Below are 22,624 nucleotides of genomic sequence, written 5' to 3'. Positions count from 1 at the left end.
CTATAATCACTTAATTTTAGTTAAATAAAAGAAAATAAACATGCCTGCAAGCTCAAAAAGACAGAAAAAAAAGTATTTCATCTTTTCACTTCTGGTCTACACGCCAATGTCGCGTAGCTGTGTCTGCTGAGTGTGGCCTCCAAGATCGTGGTGGCGGCATAACGTAAAGACCCCGGCAACCACGGGCTGCCGTGACGAGCCCTCTCATTGGCGAGATGATCGATAACTGCATCTGCTGATTGGTCTCTGTAAGCGACGCAGTTCCAGGTGTCTGAGCACTCATCTCATGCCAAGAGAGTGCTGCACATGCCTAACTGTAAGTAGCATCAGGGATAGTTGAACTAACAAATATGCCCAGCTTTAGGGCGGGGCCTTTCCCCCTTGCCACCCCCCCCTGCGTAGCTTCCAGTGCTAGTGGAGACGAAAGGAGAGAGAAAGCCATGCATTGGCGCAAGAACTACCTATAGCTCCACTTATACTTGAAAGATACGAAACATTTTTGTGGCAGGAAATTCGCGAAGCAACGTGTTTTATTAGTCAGGCCATTTTATGGTTAGTTGGAAAGTGTTTTAGGGCCTTGTTAAATTTTACAGACAATACCACAGTTTTAGTTTCAAATCTGTAAATCTGCTGTGAGTTGGCTAGACAAGTTCTCTACAAATCACTGCCAGAGCTACCTCTGGAGTTATTTGGCCACTCCTCAACAGTTACACACGTGTAGAATGTGACAAATTGAATATGCAGAAACAAAATTTCAAATAACATTTATTGTTCTCCATTTTGAATTTACTAAGAAGCATGAAAGTGAAGGGAAAGTAGACTTCTCATCAGAACCCACATACATACTAAAAAATGACATCTACATAGCATAAATATATGTTCTATAATATTGAAATTTAATGAAAAATAGAAAACCACCAATACTAAAAAATGACATCTACATAGCATAAATATATGTTCCATAATATTGAAATTTAATGAAAAATAGAAAACCACCAGTTTCTAAGCCATCAGGCTGGCATTTTAATTTGAGCTGTAGATATTTAAACAAGGTGTGGCAACAATATCAAAAGAATTCAGTGATATCAGTAACTTTAATAGTGCAAGCCTCTCTCATATGAATAGAGAAAAGAAGTCACAGACCTCTTCCACCTTGCTTTTTTGTACAAGATACCTGCAGGCACTGGTTTCATTAAAAAAATCTACGTACATAGAAGACCTAACACTCTTAATAAACCGTAGTGCTTACAAGACAACACAAAATAAAGATGTGACAATGTGCTGTGCGCATAACAGCCTCTTCTTAAAGAGACTTAGACATTGAAAAAGACCCGGGATACTACTGCATGAAAATTATAAGCTTTCTTTATAAGGTTGCATGGATCAGAATGTATCAGTGTTGCTTCTATTGCTCTGTACAACACTGAATTTTGTTCTATGGAATCTTTTGTATGATGTCGTTCTCTTGTCATGATGGCTTCACAGCATACGCTCCTTATGTCTGGGCTCTTATAAGTAGGGGCACGGTGTAATAAAGATGTCAGTTGAGAGTACCACCTTGTCCTTTCTTTCTTGTGTTGTCCTGTTTGCGCTAAAGTTTATTATGAATATTCACAAACTAGCACATCAATGCATTCAGCAAACCCAACACTGTTCTCTGTCGTCTTTGTTACCTTGAACTATCCTTGCCGAACAGAGAGCATTTAAATGACCTCAGCAGGACAAACAGGGAGATTTGAAAACTACCTAGTTTATATGGAAAAGTAACTAGCATCGAACAAGAAAGAGCTTTTGTTGTTTCACAGACAGACATGTGATGCACCCTAGACCAAGTTTAGATGGTGAGCAGAAAGCAAGGTGCGTGTGTGTGACAGTTACCTGCAGTATAAGTTCTGCATGATGCTTGATCCTAAAAAACACCTTGCTATATGCTTCTGCATACATGTGATCTTTGTCTTTTGCGTACACATCATCTAGACCCCTCTCACTGTAGAAGTACCGCTAATTTTAGCACGTAAATATTGAGCACCCGTCTGGACTTTCCACAATACCTAAAAAAAAAGTAATGCTAAATTTGACCATGCTTTGATTCTAAGCACTGCCTTTGCTCCGGAGCTCACAATAAAGAAAAAAAGGGTAGTGCTCAAAGTCTTGTTAGCATGGCAATTAACCTCCTAGGATCACCTGAGATCACTACAGCAGCAGTTAGATTACAGCATGCCTAGGGGAATCAGGAGCCTGTCCTGAAGGCAGCATCCAGTCGCTGTCGCAGACGATTGGCAACATCTTTGAAAGGTGTCTGGCTCTCGGATGAGGTGACAGGAATTGAGCAGGCTCGACGAAACCGTGGGGATGCCATGAGCATGTTCTGGCCCAGGGCAAAGCTACTTGAACAGAGCCAGTAGAGGGAAACATCCTGAATGTTGTAAAGAAAAGAAGAGTCACTGCTGGCTAATTCGCACAAGTGAATCTCGCTCAAGAGAAACCAGAATAATAAAGCCATGCAGGTGGATTTCTATACCTTAACCGCCGTGGTAGCTCAGTGGCTATGGTGTTGTGCTGCTGAGCACGAAATTGTGGGTTTGTTCCCAGCCATGGTGGCCACATATTGATAAGAGGTGGACTGCAAGAACGCTCGTAAGCTGTGCATTGGGTGTACAGTAAAGAAGCCGAGGTAGTCAAAATAATTGTGGAGTCGCTCACTACAGTGTGCTTCATTATTAGATCGTGGTTTTGGCAAGTAAAACAACAGAATATAATTTTTAGTTTATACCAATAGGACAGAGCATGGAAATGAGACATAGTAACTTCACAAAAAACATTAAGCATGAGAATTTATAGCAAGCATTCACTCATCTATGTCTTACTGTTTCTGCCCCATAGTGCAAAAAGATGCACCCTTTTATCAATCTGCACAAACTGTTCCAGAATAATGCAGCCAAGGCGCGCACATTCCCCCTTTCCCCATTTGGGGGGGAGGGAGTTGCTTGGAGGACCCCCTTTTCTCCCCAGCACAGGGAGAAACCCTGTTTACCCAGTCTGCATCGTCTTTGAGGCTAAAAATCTTGCAAATAGCCACAACTTGCCTCAACTGATTGGACGACTGTGCACTGTCCTCTGCAGTGCATGGCCATTGTGAGTGACCAACTACTTTGAGCCAAGAGTGCAGAGCCATGCAAGATGAGCACAATGAGTTTCAGACTCCAGTATCCATTTTACGTTTTGCCCTAGTTACATGGAATGCTCCACTGCTGCAGTGAACCACTGTAGTGATTTTCCAGTCACGAGAGGGCTTGTCCTATCATGTGTTCAGCTGTACATCTTTTTCAACCCCTGATTAGTGCTTCCCTTTGACAAAGGCGTATCCTATCATTTTCAAAAGACGTCACTTATGACAGGCAGCGACATCACTGCTGTCAGAATAATGGGCTTAATATTCCGCAAGGGAGCCTGCGATAAGGGACAGTAATTTTAACCAGCCTCATCACCTTTAACATGCGCAATAATCTCAGCATGCAGGAATTGTAGGATTGCAGATCTTGCTGGAACGCAGCCACTTTAAATGAAGATTAAGACTGCCCAGCAGTAGAAGATCAATTATTGGTAACAGAAGGTGCTCCTCCTACTTTCTAAAATTTTCGCAAAAGCTGTCTTAATTTTTTTATGGATACACAGCGGTAGATTAATTTTTCTGACCCAGATGGCGCAGAAAAAAATGTCCGAACACAAATTCCCCAAACAACAAATTCTGCCAGCAAAATAGATTTTGTTGTTTTTTACAATGCTGACACAGTGTAAAACTCTACGGATATCTGCTGAGCGTTTTGCTTCATTAAAAAATTATCTACTTATAATTTCACAATGGTTTAGGTCGTGGGAACGCTTCACATTTTTCCATCATGCAACCCTATGAGAGCTGTCATGAAGTCATGGCGAAGTATGATACCACGCACACAACTTTAGCTGCACAATGCTGTCAGTTTAGGATGCGCTGCGGAAGATCAGTTTAGAGCTTTATTGGCTTTATGCCCACAAATAAGCTTACACCATTTTGTCTAATAAGCGTGCACATAAACTGCGTAGGCTTTCTCAGAAGATATCGCTTACAGAACCAAACTTTGCTTCACAATCTGTAGCACTGCTGTGTGTTTGGCGTGTTATGAACTCGAATAACATTTTAGCACCAGCAGACAAGGACAAATGAGAAATGTAGACACCGCGATGCGCATCATGGTGTCTACGTCTCCCTTTGCCCTTGTCTACCGGAGCTAAAATGTTATCCTACACCGCTTCCTACATGTGGCCATCAGTCTGTGCATGTTATCTCACACCCAATGCTCGATGTAGTCTACGGGGTTGAACATATCAAGGGAGTATGGTGAATTTCGAGTGATGGCTTGCAGCCCATCACCATATTAACTCTATGCCCACTTATCCCCATAAACAAGGAACTGCACTGCCATCAGCTAGGTCTAACTAGCGCTTCATAGGGAATCTGTGACCACCGTTGAAATTTTATGCCGAGATCACCATACGCACTTGGAAAGCCGAGGAATCGCCTAAAATATGCATGGGCAACAGCCTGAATGGCAATGACTTCGTTTATGGCCGTGATGCTTGCGACATATTAGTCTAAAAAATCGAGCGGCACACTGTGTGGTGTCCATTGTTTCAAATAAATGAGCAGATCAGAAATATTAGCCATCCAAAAAATTACTCGGTCACTGTAGTATCCTTGCAGCCACATGAATAGCATTTTATAAGGTGGGCCACGATTAAACATCAATTACAGGAGTGTTCATCACCACTGTTTTAGCAAAAATTTGTCTTCCTTTTTTCTTTTGGCACAGGCACCCAGCAGCTAGTTTTAATTGTTGTAGTAACCAATAATGTGACATAGGAAAATTGTAGTAAGCAGTTTATTTTACCATAGAACTCGCACAAAAATTCACGGTGATGCGCCCACTCATTGTTACAACCGAGTATTGTTAAAATTGGTAATGCTATAAGTGGTTTTGACTACTTCTAATTAAAATATTTCAATGTATGTTTTTAACTATACAAAGTTTTTCCAGCAGCATACTTGTACAATGCACTTGCAATATATGATTTTTGTTGACAGTGTATCATATTTTTTTTTTCTGCAACAAAACTTGCAATACACATTTTTTTTTTTTTGTGCCAAAGTGTTGTCTAATCTTTACTGAAGACACTCAAGTTCACTGCTGGTACAAGCAAACAGGCAGGGCACTCCCCAATGGCACTATATATACTTGTACTGACAGAGTGGACAGAGCGCATGTTTCTGTTTGCCAAGGGCCCAGACATGTGAGAGATACACGAGTTGTAAGAGAAATTTCTGGGGACTGCGCCTAGGTACTACGCAGGATGGCACTCTTCACTCCGTTTGTTCCTCACCGAGGTGCACGATGCGACCATGGATAAAAGCTCTGGAATAAGCTTTCTCTGCACTCATGGTTTCGTGGCGAAGCCTTGACAGCACTGTGCTCGTGATTGGTAGGTCCGTAGTTCAAACTGCATGTTTGACGGGCTTTTCCTTTTAATCTGCATTACTTTATAATTTGCCTCTTTGACTTCTGCAGTAGTTGTTTTTTACCTATGCTTCACCACCAGGCCTGACATGGAGGGTTCCTGCCAAGGGGAGAGAAGTGGGTGGGGGAGGTGATTAGGTAGGTGGCGTTTTAGCAGCCCGCAGACCAATGAGTAATGACATGTTGTTACTGCAAATTTGTAGTATAGTACGCTGCGCCGAAACAGACTTGGTATCGGCCATTGTGATGCCATTTGGATGTTAAGTTAAGAAGCTAAGCGCTGGTTCTCACGTAGTACTCACTGCCATTAGCTATGGATAAATGGAGCAAAGCGTGTCCTCCATAGTAACACCTAGCACACTCCCCACATTTCTCTCCCACAACTCACACATGTGCACAAGCATCAGAAGAAGGCAGCCCAGCTCTCACGTGTCAGCGCTCTTGACTAAACGGTGATATGCAGACAGAGCATGTCATAGAGACAATGTAACCTGCTTCTACGCAGCAGAACACTGCATGGCGACTCAGCAATGGATGTTATGCCACACAAAAGTGAAGCTTCTGCCAAAATGATTCACTTTGGTTAAGAATGCAAGCAAAGTAGGCAAGGAACAGAAACAGAGGTTGTGATGGACCTTTGTGCACAGGTAAGATGGGCGACTAAGAGTACAAGAGAAAAACAAGCACACTCACAGCAGGCACGATCCATGCAATGGGCACGCTGACAAGTGCTATACCCCTGGTGAAGTTTGTGATCCACCTCCGCAGATTGGCCATGTGCTTCTGCCTTTGCAGGACATGAAACTGCACAAGCAAAGGCATATAGCTAGTAGAATATCACCGGGAGAAACAAAGCTAGTTCGGTCCACTGATAACATATAAGCCTGCTCACTTCAATGTATAGCACTTTAAAATGAAGCAACACCTTCAATTTTTTTTGAGAGATGATAAAGCAGTGCATGGCAAGTAAATTATTTGTGTCACTTGATAAAAACAACACAAGAGCAGAATTGAGGATCCTTACTGATACTATTCCTCAACTTCAGTGACATTGAGCCCTTCTCTCTAACCAGTATGTAACGAAGGAAGGAGGGCATGCTGCGTTTTGCCATTCAGGTTCAAGGGCACACTATTAGTGCATGTTTTGCTGAGTCGCACCTTAAATATTTTTTGAAAATAAGTGTATTACAATTAATGACTGACTTTTGAAACACACTGGGCTTCCCAGACTTGATCACAGCACTGCCACATATTCCAAAGTTTATTGGCAACTAAAAATGCAGACGCCATTCAATGGGCGGTTCAATTTTTTAGACTGAATAATGGCACATTGCAACTCATTTAGTGTGTCGAATTTTAATTATGCACCATGTGCTGATAACTACAAAAACCTAAGCAGGTGTTCCTCTAGTGTTGCGGCTGCACCTGCAAGGCTAGCAGAAAGGAAACACTCGAGCATGCTGTGCACCTACTCATAATCTAGCACAAGAATAACTCCTGTATAACTCCTGTATACCATGGAGCCTCTACAACAAAAAAAGAATTCCATGTGGACAACAAGCAAGCTCCGAGTACAGAAGCCATAACTCCACACCCGTTACAATGGATCCACACACAATGTGCTTTTGGATAAACAGCTCACACTTCTCACTTATACCCCTGTCAAGCGGGCAAGTTAAGTGCAATTACGGAGTGTGTCACTCAGTTCAAGTGCACTTTCCCAAATCTAAATGTCGCAAGTAGAGTGTGCTCGCAGAAGAGTGCACTCCGGTCGGAATGCATTCATGGAATGCACTTTGCTGGAAGAGTGCGTAGCCTCGTTGCCAGCGGTTTCAATGGTACACAATGTAATGCATAAAAAAGGACACAGAAGTTCATTTTGGTTGTTGAACAGCTTTCAACAAATTAATGGGCACAGAGCTCGCTCATATTCTGTTCTAGCATGATCAAATGCCGCCTCGTCACATGCTGCCATGTTATTCTGGATTGGCTAGGCATTTGTCTTGGCCGGCATTGACTTGCAACACTCTTATAATAACAAATATTATCTTTTTTTATTGAGAAAAATAGATTAAGTTTCTTTGTTATTTATAATACAGCGTAAAACAATCACTTTTTAGAAGCTTTTTTTAAAATCTGCATCTTCAAAAAACACGCTCTTAGTGATGGTGGCAACAACTTTATTAAAGATCCGACAAATTAATGGCCTGGGTCTAGACGCTGTCACCATTTCTTTTCTATTACCTGTGAGACCGCTCTGTTTTCCTGTTTAGCATCGCGTAGCCTAAAGTGCCACTCAAGGTCCCGAAGTGCACTCCCCGTAAGTGCACTTAACTTGTCCGCTTGACAGGGGTATTAGGTGGGTTTGCCGCACTATTTAGGTATACTATTCCTGCTACTAACTATGTTCTTTAGTGTACCCTGCTATAACGGACAAAATTTTTAGGCACGCTTTTTCTAGGTGAGGCATATACAGCCAAACCCACTTATAACAATATTCAAGTGCCATGAAAATTCCATTGTTATAACCGATAATTGCTATAACCAGGTTGCATGAAAAAATCAAAATAGGGGGATGGCAGAGCTGATGTGAGAAAACTATAATGGGGGGGAGGCTCAGTGCCCCTCCCCACCACCTTCCTCCATCCTGCTGCTGATTGTGTTCGCCTGTTTAACTGCTTCCTGGGTGCTCCGATCACGCATAACAAGCCACGGCTGTCGGCGTTAAAGAAGGGCACTGCTATCACAACTGAAAAGAGGGGTCACGGGTGGCAAGCAATATGCAAGCACCGCCGAGGCATCATATTGGTGGCCCTCAAAGGGGCCTTCTAAAAATTGCGAGAAGGCTGCCACAGCAGCCCGTCAGCTTGAGAAATCCAGAAGAAATGCTGAGGCTAGATCGCCACAAGCATCTTGCCACATACTTCTCACTGGCTTGCATGAGAAAACCCTATGTCCGTCAGCCTTGCATGCTTTACGCGAAGCTCGCCGACATCTTTCTCCAAGGCATCCAGATGCTCTCATAGTGCAGCGGAAGGTTCCTCGCGAGAACGATTCCCCGGAGGGACTGAATCATCTGCCGTGCCTCCTCCGAGAACAACGCTGAGGCAGCCTGCCCTACCACGTCATCACTGCCGTCGTTGCCGTCACCGTCGTTACCTGATGCAAGCTCATTCGCGACGATTGCCTCGGTTAGAAGCACTTAATTTTCAAATCTATAGCCGGGCGCTTTGTTTTAACTAGCAACGTCGAGCATTGCCGAAGATCAGCGGGTGCATCAGCCATCTTCCATTTCGGCAGCGAGGCCGACCAACTGTTAGTGAAACGTGGCTGAAAAACTCCGTGGCTTGGAACGATTTCAATGCAACCAACAAAGATGGATGCGAATGATTAAGCTGTTTGCAGAACTGTGCCAAATGAGGAGCCAGCGAGCAACATACGAGCAATCTGTGACCAGCGCTATCGAATAAAGAACCAACTTGCACTTTAGCAAAAAAGAAGTGAGGCGTGCAGACAGGACACAAGAGTAGGGAAGTGGACAACATGAACAGCATTCGTGTTGTCCACTTCTCTACTCTTGTGTCCTGTCTGCATGCCTCACTTCTTTCGTTCTTGCACTTTAGCCAGTGCATTGGCACGGTGCATTCGTGTTTCAGAGGGTGGGGTGGTTTAGAGCTATGGGCACAGCCCATTCATGTTTGAAGGGGTGGAAGGGCGACAGGAGATAGGCATGCGGAGATGGCTGGAAAATGAGCGTGCAGCGGCTGTTGAAGCAGCGGCGGCTCGAATTTTTCGCTTTCTTTTTTTCTCTTCGAGGATTTCACATTTCACTACCTTTCGGCTCGCACACCCAGCAGCCAGACTTCATCCTTATAACCAATTATACGGCACTGAGGCATTGAAGTAGGCGGGTTATCTCACCACGGAAAACATACAAAAGTTGATGGTGCAGCAGCTTCTCATTGTTACAACCAGTATATTGTTAAAACCGGTATTGTTATAAATGGGTTTGACTGTACAATGTACTTTAATTGCTGCAGTGATGTGTGCTACTTTTTTTTGGCCACTTGTGGAAATGAACTTTCTCTGAAGAAAAGAATGCACTAGCGGCAAGCTTCCAGCAACAGTGTGCAGCGAAATTCCCTACTCACTAACGGCAACTTTTTGGGAAGACTAAGCAAGCGGCTCACCACCGCCGACCACTGTCAGCTCAGAGTCAAACAACTATTGAAGTTGCTGCTAGACCTAGCCCAATTTGCTTTGAAGCTCAAACAACATGATGCTTTGGAGCATCAAAAACAACAACCGATGATAGCAAAATGCATCATTTTGAAGACATTACTTTGTCGTCGCATCAATTCTCACAAACACACACACAATATATATATATATATATATATATATAGGCTGCTATTCACCACAGCAACATTGAGAAGCACATAATACGGTGGAACCATCTCACAGTGCAGCAGCAGCCGGATTCAGGCTCTGAAATGGAGCACCTCGTGTTGCTTTAAAGGGCCCCTCACCACGTCTGGCCATTTCGAGCTGACAAGCACCGTGCGTACAATGCATGCTAACAATCGTGTCTGCTAAGTATTACATCACTATGTGCTGGAAAGAGCTGAGATTTCAAACAGAACGCCCTTTTCCCTTACTCGCAGGCGCCGCGTTCCCAGCCGGAGAGTCGACGTGTATTGCACAAGTCCGCCTACGTGCATCACACTGCTGTGACATCACTCGTAGTGACACATGACTTCAAGAATTATTCAATGCAACATCTGTCAGAAAGTGTAAAATCGCTCTCCGGAACGTCAGGTGGCGCTCCAAAGAGATCGATCGCGGGTAACATCAAAATTAACCCATTCAATAATCATGGATAGCGCCCACAGTTTTAGTGTGTGGCAGTGGAATGGTCGCGGATTCCACAACAAAAAGGCATCGCTGCGCCAATTAATTAGATCAATGGGGGTCAAACCAAAAGTAATTACGCTGCAGGAAACTTTAGCGGACGAAGTAAAGCTAACCGGGTACAAATCGGTATGTGGAGATAAAGATTGCGGGAGGGGATTGGCCCCCCTCGTTGACAAAAAGCTACCCTTTATCGAACACGATATCCATCTCGGATTGAGTAAAATCAAGTATATCCTAGTTGAAGTCATACTCAAAAGACACAAGGGCAGGGCGCAGAGTATCTTCTGCCTAAACATTTAGCGCAGTCCCACCAACAAGAAACAAAACTTTAGGGCACTTTTCAACAAGGCACTCGCAGTCGCAAAGAGCTCCCCGCTCATCATCGGAGGGGACTTTAATGCCCCCTACCAAGCGTGGGGATACGCTTTGTAGGGACCTTGGTAGGGAGTTATGGGACCTTGCCACTGACCTGGGACTGTGCCTGATTACTGATCCGGCTTTCCCCACCCGCTGTGGCACGTCCACGTGCAGGGACTCTACACCCGACCTAACTTTTGTCAACAACTCGAAACAAGCTAGTTGGGAAAACTCGGGCACCGATCTAGGCAGCGACCACTATATCATACACATAGGTATAGGTATGCCGAAACATGAGACTAGAACCTTTCGGTGCACGGACTGGGACCTTTTTAGGAAAGTTAGAGCGAAGAGACTACAATCGGAACCGATAGAAGCGGGCAGAAAGTCCTTCCAGACCTGGATGAACCAGCTCGAAGAGGACCTCAGGAAGGCCACTAAAGAAATTAAGACCGAAGAAAACATAGAGAGCATAGACAGTAGGCTCGCGCATCTGATTGAGGCCAAATAATCCATCCTGCAAAGATGGAAAACGCAAAGACTGAACCGAAAGCTCAGGAAAAAGATAGCGTTGCTAAACAGACAGATCGAGGAGCATTCGAGAACGCTCGTGAAACAGCAGTGAGACGAAGTTTGACACTTGGCAGACGGCAGATCAAACATGGAGGCAGTTGGAACATCCTCAAACATTTATTGAACGAGAGCGACACTAAGTCAAACAAGAGAACCGCAATTGCAAAACTGGTACATCAAGTCAGCCAGTACACGACTCAGGAGGTAGTCATGAGACAGCACACGGACAAATATCTCCCGCTCAAACAACCGGGCGATAGCGACGAACGCGTGGAGTACATGGGAGGACCGTGGGAGGAAAGGGACCGCAATTTCACCGAGGGTGAGGTACGGGCCGCCCTCCATGGTCTCTCTAGTAGATCGGCAGCCGGACCCGATGGTATTATCAATAAACTCTTAATGAATCTAGACGATGAGTCAATCACTTTCTTGACGGATCATTTCACCGAGTTGTGGAGAAAGGGAGACTATCTGGAGGAATGGAAGATAGCCAAAACCATCCTTATACCAAAACCGGGTAAACCGCTCCATCTGGATAACCTACGTCCAATCTCGCTTACATCGTACATAGCTAAAGCTATGGAACATGTTACTGTTAAGAGACTCACTAGATACGTCGAGCAAAATGACATACTCCCGTACAACGTGATCGGTTTCCGCCCCGGACTATCGACTCAGGACGCCATGCTCCTGATCAAACACCAGCTCATACACGTTAGCCCGGTGCACGCAAGAGCGATTCTGGGACTAGGCATCGAAAAAGCTTTTGGTCGGATAGAGCACAAGGCCATCCTCGAGGTCCTGTCCGAGCTGGGGTTGGGCGAGAGGCTATACAGCGTAGTCAAGGCGTTTCTGGGCGGTAGGCAAGCGAGCCTCACGCTAGGAGAACTAAAATCGAAGGTGATGAACCTGGGAAACAGGGGCACCCCGCAAGGGGCCGTACTTTCGCCCATGTTATTTAATCTAGCAATGACCAGAGTCGCGAGGAAACTGGAGAGTATAGAAGGTATACACTTTGCAATATACGCCGATGACATAACCATATGGAGCGCCAATGGTAACGTAGGCCAAACGGAGACCAGACTGCAGGAGAGCATACACGCCGTGGAAAGCACGCTAGGCGAGATGGGACTCAACTGTTCGGCGGCAAAGTCGGAGCTTTTGGTCCTAAAACATCGGCGCAGGGGTCGAAGACCCAGGGGCTACGTCCCCGGGGAGGAACCCAAGATTATCTTATGCGGTCACGACGGATTCGCGATCAAGCAGGTGGAAAAGATTAGAGTTTTAGGCTTCCACATAGCAGCGGGAGGTACCAACCTCAATGCCATTCAACACATTTCAAACAAGACGGACCAAGTCATCAAGTTACTAAGGAGAATCAGCAACAGACACAGCGGCCTGGGTGAGGACAGTGCTCTAAGGCTAGTGCACGCCTTCACTCTCTGTCACTTCACCTACGTGGCAGGTTTATTTAAATGGTCGCAGGCCGAGCTGAACAAGCTAAACACTATGATCAGAAAGTTAGTGAAGGCTACCCTAGGTATGCCCATCAGCACCTCGAACGTGAAGCTCATGAACCTAGGCGTGCACAATACGATAGAAGAGATGGCGGAAGCGCAACAGATGGCGCAGCAGGAAAGACTGATGAAAACGCGAGCGGGCAGGCTTATACTCAAAGCGATAGGGACAGACCCCAATAGATTGATGAACCCGAAGGAATCCGAGGTAGAATTGAGCACGAACCTTAGAGACGCAATCAGAACCACCCCCGTCCCAAGAAATATGCACCCGGAACACTATGTTAGCAGGAGAAAAGCGAGAGCGAAAGCTTTGTTGAAAGAAATTGAACAGCTAGGACAACAGGCGGCCCTTGTAGACACTGCCTGGGTCAAAGGCAAAGAGGCCTACACCGCCGTGGTGACCGACAGCCGGGGCGAGCTACGGGACGCCGTCACCATCTTCACTAAGTATTCCACGGTGGCGGAGCAAGCCGCGATTGCTCTAGCCATCAGGAACCGTAAATGGTCTTTCATCTATAGCGATTCCAAAGCAGCAATTAAGAGCTTTGACAAAGGCTATGTAGCTGGGACTGCGGCTAAAATTATCAACAAGGTCGAAGCTATCAAAACTGAAATCCGATAGTTTCCTGCACATATGGGACAAGTGGACGAGACTCGGCCCAATCTCAACGAGGTTACGAACGACCTGGCACGAGGACTTGCTTGCCGTGCCGGTCAGAACCGAACCGACGCCCACTACCATTCCGGGGAGCATAAAGATCACTTACTAACTTACAACGACATCACTAAATATTACTACTTGGGGCGCATAGGCAATTCCCACTGCCACACGTAAGATTGAACAAGGCTCAGGCAGTCACGCTATGTTTACTGCAAACCGGGACGTACCCCACTCCGTATTTCATAAATAAAATTCACCCTGAAAGAGAAATTAGGAAAGAATGTAACGTGTGCGATAGCATCATTGACATCAGACACATGCTGGCGGGCTGTCCCGCGACTCTCGCCGACCCTGAAGAAAAATGGCTTTACTGGCACAAGATGATACCAAGCTCTTCTTATCAAGATCAACTACGGGCTGTCCAGAGGGTCCACGATGACGCCATAAGGCTCGGCCTGGCGGTGCTGACGTGGACGTGGCCTGCCTCGGTCTGAAAAGACCGGGCTTCAGGACACTAATAAAGTTTTGTGAATGAATGAATGAATGAATGAATGAATGAATGGATGAATTAAGGTTTAGAGAAATAATAAAACACACAAACCAAATGTCTGCATGTTCTTGTTTTACTTTACATTGCATCAAGAGAGATGTACTTTTATTTTGTCTGCTTGTTCGGACGTCGTGCAGTTGCTTGCACAGACAACGAAAGCATGTCATTTTCTACCGTGCTCCAGCACGCGATCATGCTCTATGAACCGCTTGTGTCAACCTCAGTGTTTGTGTAGCACTGACTTATACTGCTAGTCAGGCGTTCTTGTGCACAGCGTGCAAGATTGTGCGCTGCGTGAAACGAGACAAATGCAACAGCTCGCGTGCGAGACTGTCACCGAAAGCACCACTCAGCAAAAACATGAGAAAGATAAAAAAGAAAAAAAAAAAGGCGAAGCCACACGATCCTCCGGCTCCGGTATCGGAGAACGCAGGTAAGGAATTTCACTTGCGGAGGCTAGACGGGGCAAGCGGAGAGAGTGTCTCTCTTGGCAGTGGCCCTCGCCTCCTGAAATCATGGGTTCGGTGCACTGAAATATTTCTAGCTCGGCTATTAATAAACCAATTTGAAAAATTCTTATGGCAGAACACTCCCTAGAAGGCACAGAACAACTTTCAGTGTATAACCGAAATTTGCTATGATGTGGTCTGATGAGGGCCCCTTAAAGTGCCTCATATTACAGCTCTCATTTGGGCTAGAGGTTTGACTGTGGTCATCACTTGTCACTTTTCTCTATCGCCAGTTATTTGAGTAAAAAACGAACTGCAGCCGATGTTTGTGGTGGATGCAATCAGGATGTCGAAACAAAAATGTTTCCGGTTTTAGTTCGGCCTGAGGTTCAGACTTCTGCATATTTTCTGGTTTGCTTCTGGTACAGCTCCGCAGCAAGAATATAACAATTTTAACCAGTTCATACCGGTTCATAATGGTTCAAAATAAAGGAAAATGAGAAGATTTAGAAAATGAAGTATTTCAGCCTCAAACGTGAATTTATTTGAGCAAAATATATAGTTTATTCCTACCCTTACGTGATGCAGGCAAATGTACTTCTTTGTGTCCTTAGTATTACACACAGAATGGAATACACTATGACTACAGCCATACTGTCATTTGTTTTCGAAGGCCACAGTGCCCAATGCATTGATAACACATTTAATTCCATAGTTATGCCTTTAAAGGGCCCCTTACCTGGTCTGGTCATTTTGAGCTGACAAGCGCACTGCATATAATGCGCATTTACGATGGTGTCTGCTAAGAATTACATCGTTACGCACCGCAGAAAGAGCTGAAATTTCAGACTAAATGCCGCTTGCCCTTCTTCTCGTGGGTGCCGCACTACAAGACCGGGGAATGATGTACATCAGCAAGCGCGCCTTCGCACATGTATGTGCTGTGACGTTGCTCATAGTGACCTGTGACACTTCGCGAATGATTCAAGGAAACATCTGTCATTTGTGTAATCTGTTGCTTCAAGAGACGAATGAAAGTTTGGAGAAATAATAAAACATGCAAACTGAATGACTGTGTGTTTTTGTCTTACTTTGGACTGCAGCAAGAGAGATGTACTTTCGATTCGTCTGCTTGTTTTCACATCGTGTAGTCATGCGCACTGAGGGCGAAACTATCACCTATGACATTGTCCACCATGTTCCAGCATGCGATCATGCTGTGCGATCCGCTTGCGTCTGCCTCAGTGTTTGTGTAGCACTGACTTATACCATTAGTAAGGTGTTCTCGTGTACAAAGCGCAAAATCGTACGGTGCGCGAAAAGAGACAAATGTAACAGCTCACGCACGCAACCGCCAGAAAAGGTGCACCACGCAGCAGAAAAAATGAGAAAAAAAAACGAAGGCGGGGCTCTTGATGGGAGAATGCAAGGAAGGAATTTCGCTTGCGGAGGCTAGGCGGGGCAAGTAGAGAGAGTGTCTCACCTGACAGTGGAGCCCACCTCCTAAAATGAGTTCGCAGCACTGAAATATTTCTATCTTGGCTATTAATGAGCTGATTTGAAAAATTTTTGCGGCAGAACGCTCCCTAGAGGGCACGTAATGACTTATAGCGCATAACCAAAATTTGCTATGTGGCCTGGTGAGGGCCCCTTCAAGTTGCCTTTCACCTGCATGCACCTTGCCTGTTGAGGTACCAGTGAGCGACTAATGTATTATAAGATTTGGTATCAACACAGGCCTGTGTGACAGGCATTGCTCTTACAAGGATGTTCTGTATGCACAGCGTGTATCTGAATTCTAACAACACACTCATGCAAGTTCTGTTATTTCAAAGGGCTGAAAATTATTTTTTTTTTTTCGTAAACACGCCTACCATGTTACGAGTTTTTGCACCATATTATAGGTCGCCGTATCATTGAAAGAGCTCAATCATTTTATGGCCATGCTGCACTGCAATCAGCCTTGGTTGTATTAAAATGAACAAAATAATAAGAGTCAGAACTAAGCTGAGGTGAAGTTGAGTTTTGCATGTAGTGTAGGAGCCGTCTGCCAACTACGAGAAGCTTTGAGCCTTTGTCCAATGTTTCCCCTCAGATATGCCCTAGCAGAGTGTCCAGAGCAGTGTCACCAAATTTTTTAAAGCCTGTCGCTAAAGTGAGACAAGAAAGTCGGTTAAGTTCCACTAAAGCTTGTTGAAAAATTGCTAAAATTCCCGCTAAAGCTTTTATGTGAATTTCAAATAATGTAGGAATTTTAGACCACTACAATATAAACTGACACAGTGAAATTCATCTTCTGAGACGTCTCACGTTTGTCTAATGTCCATGCAGGTGAGCAGTAAACAGTGAATCACATAATAACAAACAATGACAGATGAAATTCTGTGTTAAACCCTCAGATTGTGAGATAATAAATGCAGCTCAATTCAAATGAACGCAGATCAATCCAATTTTCCTAGCTAAATTCTGTGACACATGCTTGGTCACATGTTAACATTGGTGATGACAATTACGGGACATTTATATAAGTCAAATACATGCTTCTGCTCCTTGATATACCTGAGTGCTGTCCAGTATTGATTTGTACAAAAGCAATGAGAAAGATTGAAGCAGTGTGTTCAGACAGGCATGAACGAGCCCACCTCCTCCAATATCTACACCTTTTTAACGTCGATCTGTCTTATTATTCGCTTACTGCATCCTAAATCTTGCCATAAGATTTGTTGCAATAGGTGTTTTGGTAAACTTATTTACTGCTACACTTGCAATGTTCACCAACCAATCATATTTAGTGAATGTGCTGAACCAGCAGCATTAAGGTCCGTTCAAATCACTTTTGTAAAGAATTAAAAAAAAAAAGATTTATTTTGTCAGCACATTGTTAATTCTGTGTAGGCCACCATGGTGTGAAGCACCGTGTGAAGGCCACCAATGTGATAGCAACTATTGTTTCATCATGGTCACAAAGCCCATGCTTCGTATAGCCAACTTCAGCCATTTACATGTAGCTTTTGAGTGATGAAAGGCACTCTAGAAGGCTTTTTTCGACATTTTCTTCATTTCAAAGTTGCTAAAATGCTGCCAATTCCTCTGTCACATTGCTAAAAGAAGTCTTCGGTTGCTTAGTACAAAAATTTGTTGCTAAGAGCCAAGAAACTCGCTAAATCTAGTGAAAAAATCGCTATGGCAACACTGGTCCACAGGGCCTTACGAACTGTTCGTCGAACCGGTTCGGAATGGTTCCTCCAATGAATTCCGGTTTCGGTTCAGCTCCAAGATGGCAGAAAAATAATGATTCGGTTTGTCACTCTGGATGCAATGTGATACAGGCTGGCCAGCACAGCAGGGAGCTGGCTACAATGGGAGAGTTGCTTAGATGTATTTTCTCGTCAACAGGAAAATCTTGCCATTGTGCAAGGAAACTGCCGCTTATTTACAGCCAGTGTCTGGAAAAGGGCGAACAGCAAGGCACCATGCCGCTATCGTCATCATCATCATCATCATCAACAACAACAACAACAACACCAAAAACAACCTGGTTACACCCACTGCAGGGCAAAGGCCTCTCCTATACTTCTCCAACTATCCCGGTCATGTACTAATGGTGGCCATGTTGTCCCTGCTAACTTCTTAATGTCATCCGCCCACCTAACTTCCTGCCGCCCCTTGCTACGCTTCCCTTCCCTTGGAATCCAGTCCGTAACCCTTAATGACCATCAGTTATCTTCCCTCCTCATTACATGTCCTGCTGATGCCCCCCCCCCCCATTTTTTTTTCTTGATTTCAACTAAGATGTCATTAACTCGCGTTTGTTCCCTCACCCAATCTGCTCTTTTCTTATCCCTTAACGTTACACCCATCATTCTTCTTTCCATAGCTCGTTGCGTCATCCTCAATTTAAGCAGAACCCTTTTCATAAGCCTCCAGGTTTCTGCCCCCTACGTCGAGTACTGGTAAGACACAGCTGTTATACACTTCTCTTGAGGGATACTGGCAACCTGCTGTTCATGATCTGAGAATGCCTGCCAAACGCACCCCAGCCCATTCTTATTCTTCTGATTATTTCAGTCTCATGATTCGGATCCGCGGTCACTACCTGTTCTAAGTAGATGTATTCCCTTACCTCTTCCAGTGCCTAGCTACCTATCGTAAACTGCTGTTTTCTTCCGAGACTGTTAAACATTACTTTAGTTTTCTGCAGATTAATTTTTAGACCCACCCTTCTGCTTCGCCTTTCCAGGTCAGTGAGCATGCATTGCAGTTGGTCCCCTGAGTTACTCAGCAAGGCAATATCATCAGCGAATTGCAAGTTACTATCGCATGCTGCTATACTGATGGACAACTTTCTGTGACAATGAAGGGCAAGCTGCAAGGCCGGAGCTTCTGCAGATGTATTACTGCACCAAGTAGTCCGGCAGTGCTTGACAGTGCTTTTGGTTTCCTGGAGCAGATACTGAATTGGCTTGGCTTCAAACACGACGGTTTCGATTTTGCCCCAGACGCTGAAGAGAAAAGCAGAAATATCAGTCAAATAAGCCACTCAGAGGAGTGTTTTGACTCATTTTGCTGTTGTAAATGAGCAGTTTGTGTTCTCTCTTACCCAGCCTAAACTAACGTGGATGAAAATGTGATTTTTTTAGAAGTGTCTTTCTTTTGGGCACACTTTGCCCCCATAGCTTTCTCTTTATTGCCACAGAAAGTTTACAAGTATGGTACATGTGTTTATGCCATTACCGTAAATCCGTTTCTTTATCTTTTCTGCAATTGCCTCTGGGTTCCTATACCAGATGAAGGAAGTACATGTGAAGTTCTGCCATACTGAAACTTACCGCAGCCCTAATTTTGGATACAACTTACAATGGATATAATTTACCTTTCTGGTTGGATTATTATGGTCCATTGTAACGAGCGTTGACTAAAGAAGAGCAAGTTTTTGGTGATATAAAGGAATTGCTGGTCTGCATGTGCATGTTATGTTAACTACGGGAAAACATGTGCAAATGAGCAGATTAGTATTAACTGTGGTGGCCCAATTACACTCTATTTTACTTCATGCTGACAAGTGATGTCTATATTGCAGCAGTATGCAGTATGCAGACTGAACAAAGTGTGCAGTAAGAGAATGAAGGCGTTAAATAGACACAGTAGAATGACAAGTGCACCATTTCTTGTCTGAAAACTGACAGAATTACAGAGATGGTACTTGGTCCTACACATTTACTAAATAGATGTGGCAGGTAGTGCATGACTCAACAATGCTGCCTCCCTGCTGTCTTAAATGAGCAAATGAAAGCCGTTGAGAGAAAGCAGAAAAAAGAAGTTATGAGAAGATGTTTGCTAGGCATGCAAGTGGAAGCAATTACAAGACTGAGGATTCAACTATAAACTAAAGAACCGATGCAGCACTGAGTTATGTTCTCTATACGACACAAACAGCATAAAGTTTTGTTTAGCACCAACAAGATTGATTGATTTTGTGTCCCAAAGCTGCAGCTCGGTACAATAGATGTTGAAGCAGAGGTTATCTGGATTTATTTCAGATGTTTATGTCTTTTGGTGTACTAGTACATGAGCACATTGGTATTGTTGCATTTTGCCCACCCTCAGTAATGGCTAGGAGACAAAATTCCGACTTTGAACTCAGAAATGGAATGCCCCAGCCACTGAACATGTTGAAAGAGAAAAAATATGATTGAGTGGACACAGAAGAATAAGAAATGTACCACAAGACCTACCTCTATGTTCATAAGGTTAGTAAAACCCACAAGGATGGGAATTATGTGCAGCGGGTCAGGTTGTGTCAGGTTGGTAAACCACAGGGCACCACCAACGCTCAGCTCCAGGTATGTGGCTTGTGCTCCTAGAAAAGCAACATTGCAAAAGCATATAAAAAAGCAACAAAGACACACTACTTTCTGTACATATGTTGTAGAACATCTCTCCAACCACACATGGAGCCTTGTTTGGAAGTAGCGCCTGTTTTACATGCTTGAGGCCTTTGATGTGTTAGCGTTAAAAATAATATACAGTGGTATCTCGATAAACGGAAATCGTTTAGTTAAACAGAACTGCCCCTTAAACAGAAAACCATCCTCATGGTTGGTTGGTTTTGTATTTATGCAATTGTATTCAGCTTTGTCTCTCAGTAAATGGAACTCCTGATAAACAGAGCCAATTTCCCTGGTCCCTTGAGGTTCCATTTAAAGAGAGTCGACTGTACAAAAAGCACTTGTTATAAACAAGGTGCCGGGCCACAATAAGACACTCTCATAAGCATTAGTGTGATAAAAGTATAATCACTTTAAAACAGATAGTAAAATGTTCTTCGACTCCAGACAATGGCTAACACAGACAATGAAGCAAGTAAATGGTTCTTGCCATAAAAATGTAATCTTTGCTTGAGTGTGACAAAACAAAAAGACAGTAAGCAGTGCATGTTCAAATAAGGTGTTTTCAATGAGCACTACAAATGCTTCTTTTAGTGCCTTTACATACTTCACAAAGCGTAAGATGAATGGTTTGATTCGGTATGTGGTCTGACATTTGACTGGTTTTTCACCCGTCTGGCTGCCAACAGCACTGCTAAAATTGGTTACAACTTGTTTCTGTAACAAAATAACACTAACTGTTGAAGTGATGTCAAAATTGTACCTTTTGTGAAATGTCATGACCAAACTGAAATCACTGGCATATTTGGAAGCTGTAACATGAGGGCATTTCAGAGTGCCAGTAAGTCAGCTCAGTTCGTCCAATGCACAGAGAATGCTGATGCAAGGTGGATCACTAGGCTGGCACGTTTGCTCTTTGCTACGGACAGTGTTGCAAAACAGAGTATTTTCCTTTACCTTCAAATAATGGTGTAAACATTAATGCAGCCACACAAATAAGTTTTCTAGAAGTGGTAACTCGATAGAAAGCACTGTTGGCTGCAGCTCCACAACCAGTCAGCATGGGCGGTGAGCTTTTGTGGAAGGTTTTCTAGTTGTGCAAGCATTTCATTAACGATAATGATTACACACAATGTTATGTAGGCGTGGTGAAAATACACTTGTTTTGTCATTTCGAGCTAGAATAGCAAGTCCATCTAGACCAATCAGGTTGTGGAGACACACTACTGCAAAGATGAAGCCTGCATGGATGCTGAACCTCGACTGAGCCTCCAACTGAACGAAGTGATGCCAATTTGGATCAATATTGTAGAGCTTTTGTATGCAGCTAATCAGAGAACAGTTAAGACATGTTAAAACATGTTACCCACCTTGGACGGTGCTTCCCAAAATTATGGCGTTTCCCCATGCTTTCACATGCTGGACTCCCATACACTCACCTGTACGCAAATTGGTCTGACTTTGAGGCAGACCACTTGTGAATAGTGAGGAGTTGGTATGTTTGGGAGCATGGCAAAACTACAGGATAGGTGGAAGGCAGAGAAAAACAGCCTTAATAAAACCCCCAGTTACCGGCACGTAATAAGCAGGGCTCGAAGAACTTGTGTTAGCACAGCTACATGATCTTTGCAGTGCAATTCATGTTGCTGAAATGAAAGAAATAAATGCAAACAATCATTGTCTGTGTTGCCCCATGTGAGCTTGAGGGATTTTGTAGGCCCACCCTTTGTATTGAGCATGGTTCACCACCACAGCACTTCAAATAATCCTGTCCAATATCGACGCAATACAACACTGAGTGTTATGTACAAGACTGTTCTTTCCATTTTCCAGGGCATAGGAACTTATGGCATACCAAAGGAACTCCCTTAACCCTTTTGCAGGCTGTGGGATTCATACTTGCTATATGTGTGCAACAAGGCTGTGGGAAGCATTATTCCCACCACAGGAATGTGCGGCCATCTCACTGAAACATTGCAAAAAGAAGAAAAAAAAAAAAGAAAACTGCAATGGTGCCCTGTGCTGCTGCTTAAATGGATCTACAGAATTTCACGCTCTCTGAGCCAAACTCAGCACTGCTGCTGTCTGCTTGATATGATTGAGGAAAAAATAATTTTTACAGGGAACATTCACTGTCATGTCTTGTGGAAAAATTGTGCG

The 22,624-nt window shown here is 44.1% G+C and overlaps 1 protein-coding gene across 1 annotated transcript in view; it reads right to left on the bottom strand.

The window, feature by feature from the left end:
- Positions 1-926: 926 nt before the first annotated feature.
- The window catches only part of LOC142577893 (cytochrome c oxidase assembly protein COX18, mitochondrial), a 31,000-nt gene continuing 9,302 nt past the window's right edge, over positions 927-22,624 (bottom strand). The window contains exons 3-5 of the mRNA XM_075687328.1: positions 20,312-20,436; positions 6,246-6,356; positions 927-2,416 (exon numbers count right to left, since the gene is read on the bottom strand). Of these exons, the coding sequence (XP_075543443.1) occupies positions 2,231-2,416; positions 6,246-6,356; positions 20,312-20,436 (422 nt within the window). The 3' untranslated portion in view covers positions 927-2,230. The remainder of the gene's footprint in view (positions 2,417-6,245; positions 6,357-20,311; positions 20,437-22,624) is intronic.

Source organism: Dermacentor variabilis, chromosome 1 (genome assembly GCF_050947875.1).
Source record: "Dermacentor variabilis isolate Ectoservices chromosome 1, ASM5094787v1, whole genome shotgun sequence".
Lineage (NCBI taxonomy): Eukaryota > Metazoa > Arthropoda > Arachnida > Ixodida > Ixodidae > Dermacentor > Dermacentor variabilis.
Note: the sequence above shows the minus strand (reverse complement) of the source record. Positions and strands in the feature narration are given on the sequence as shown.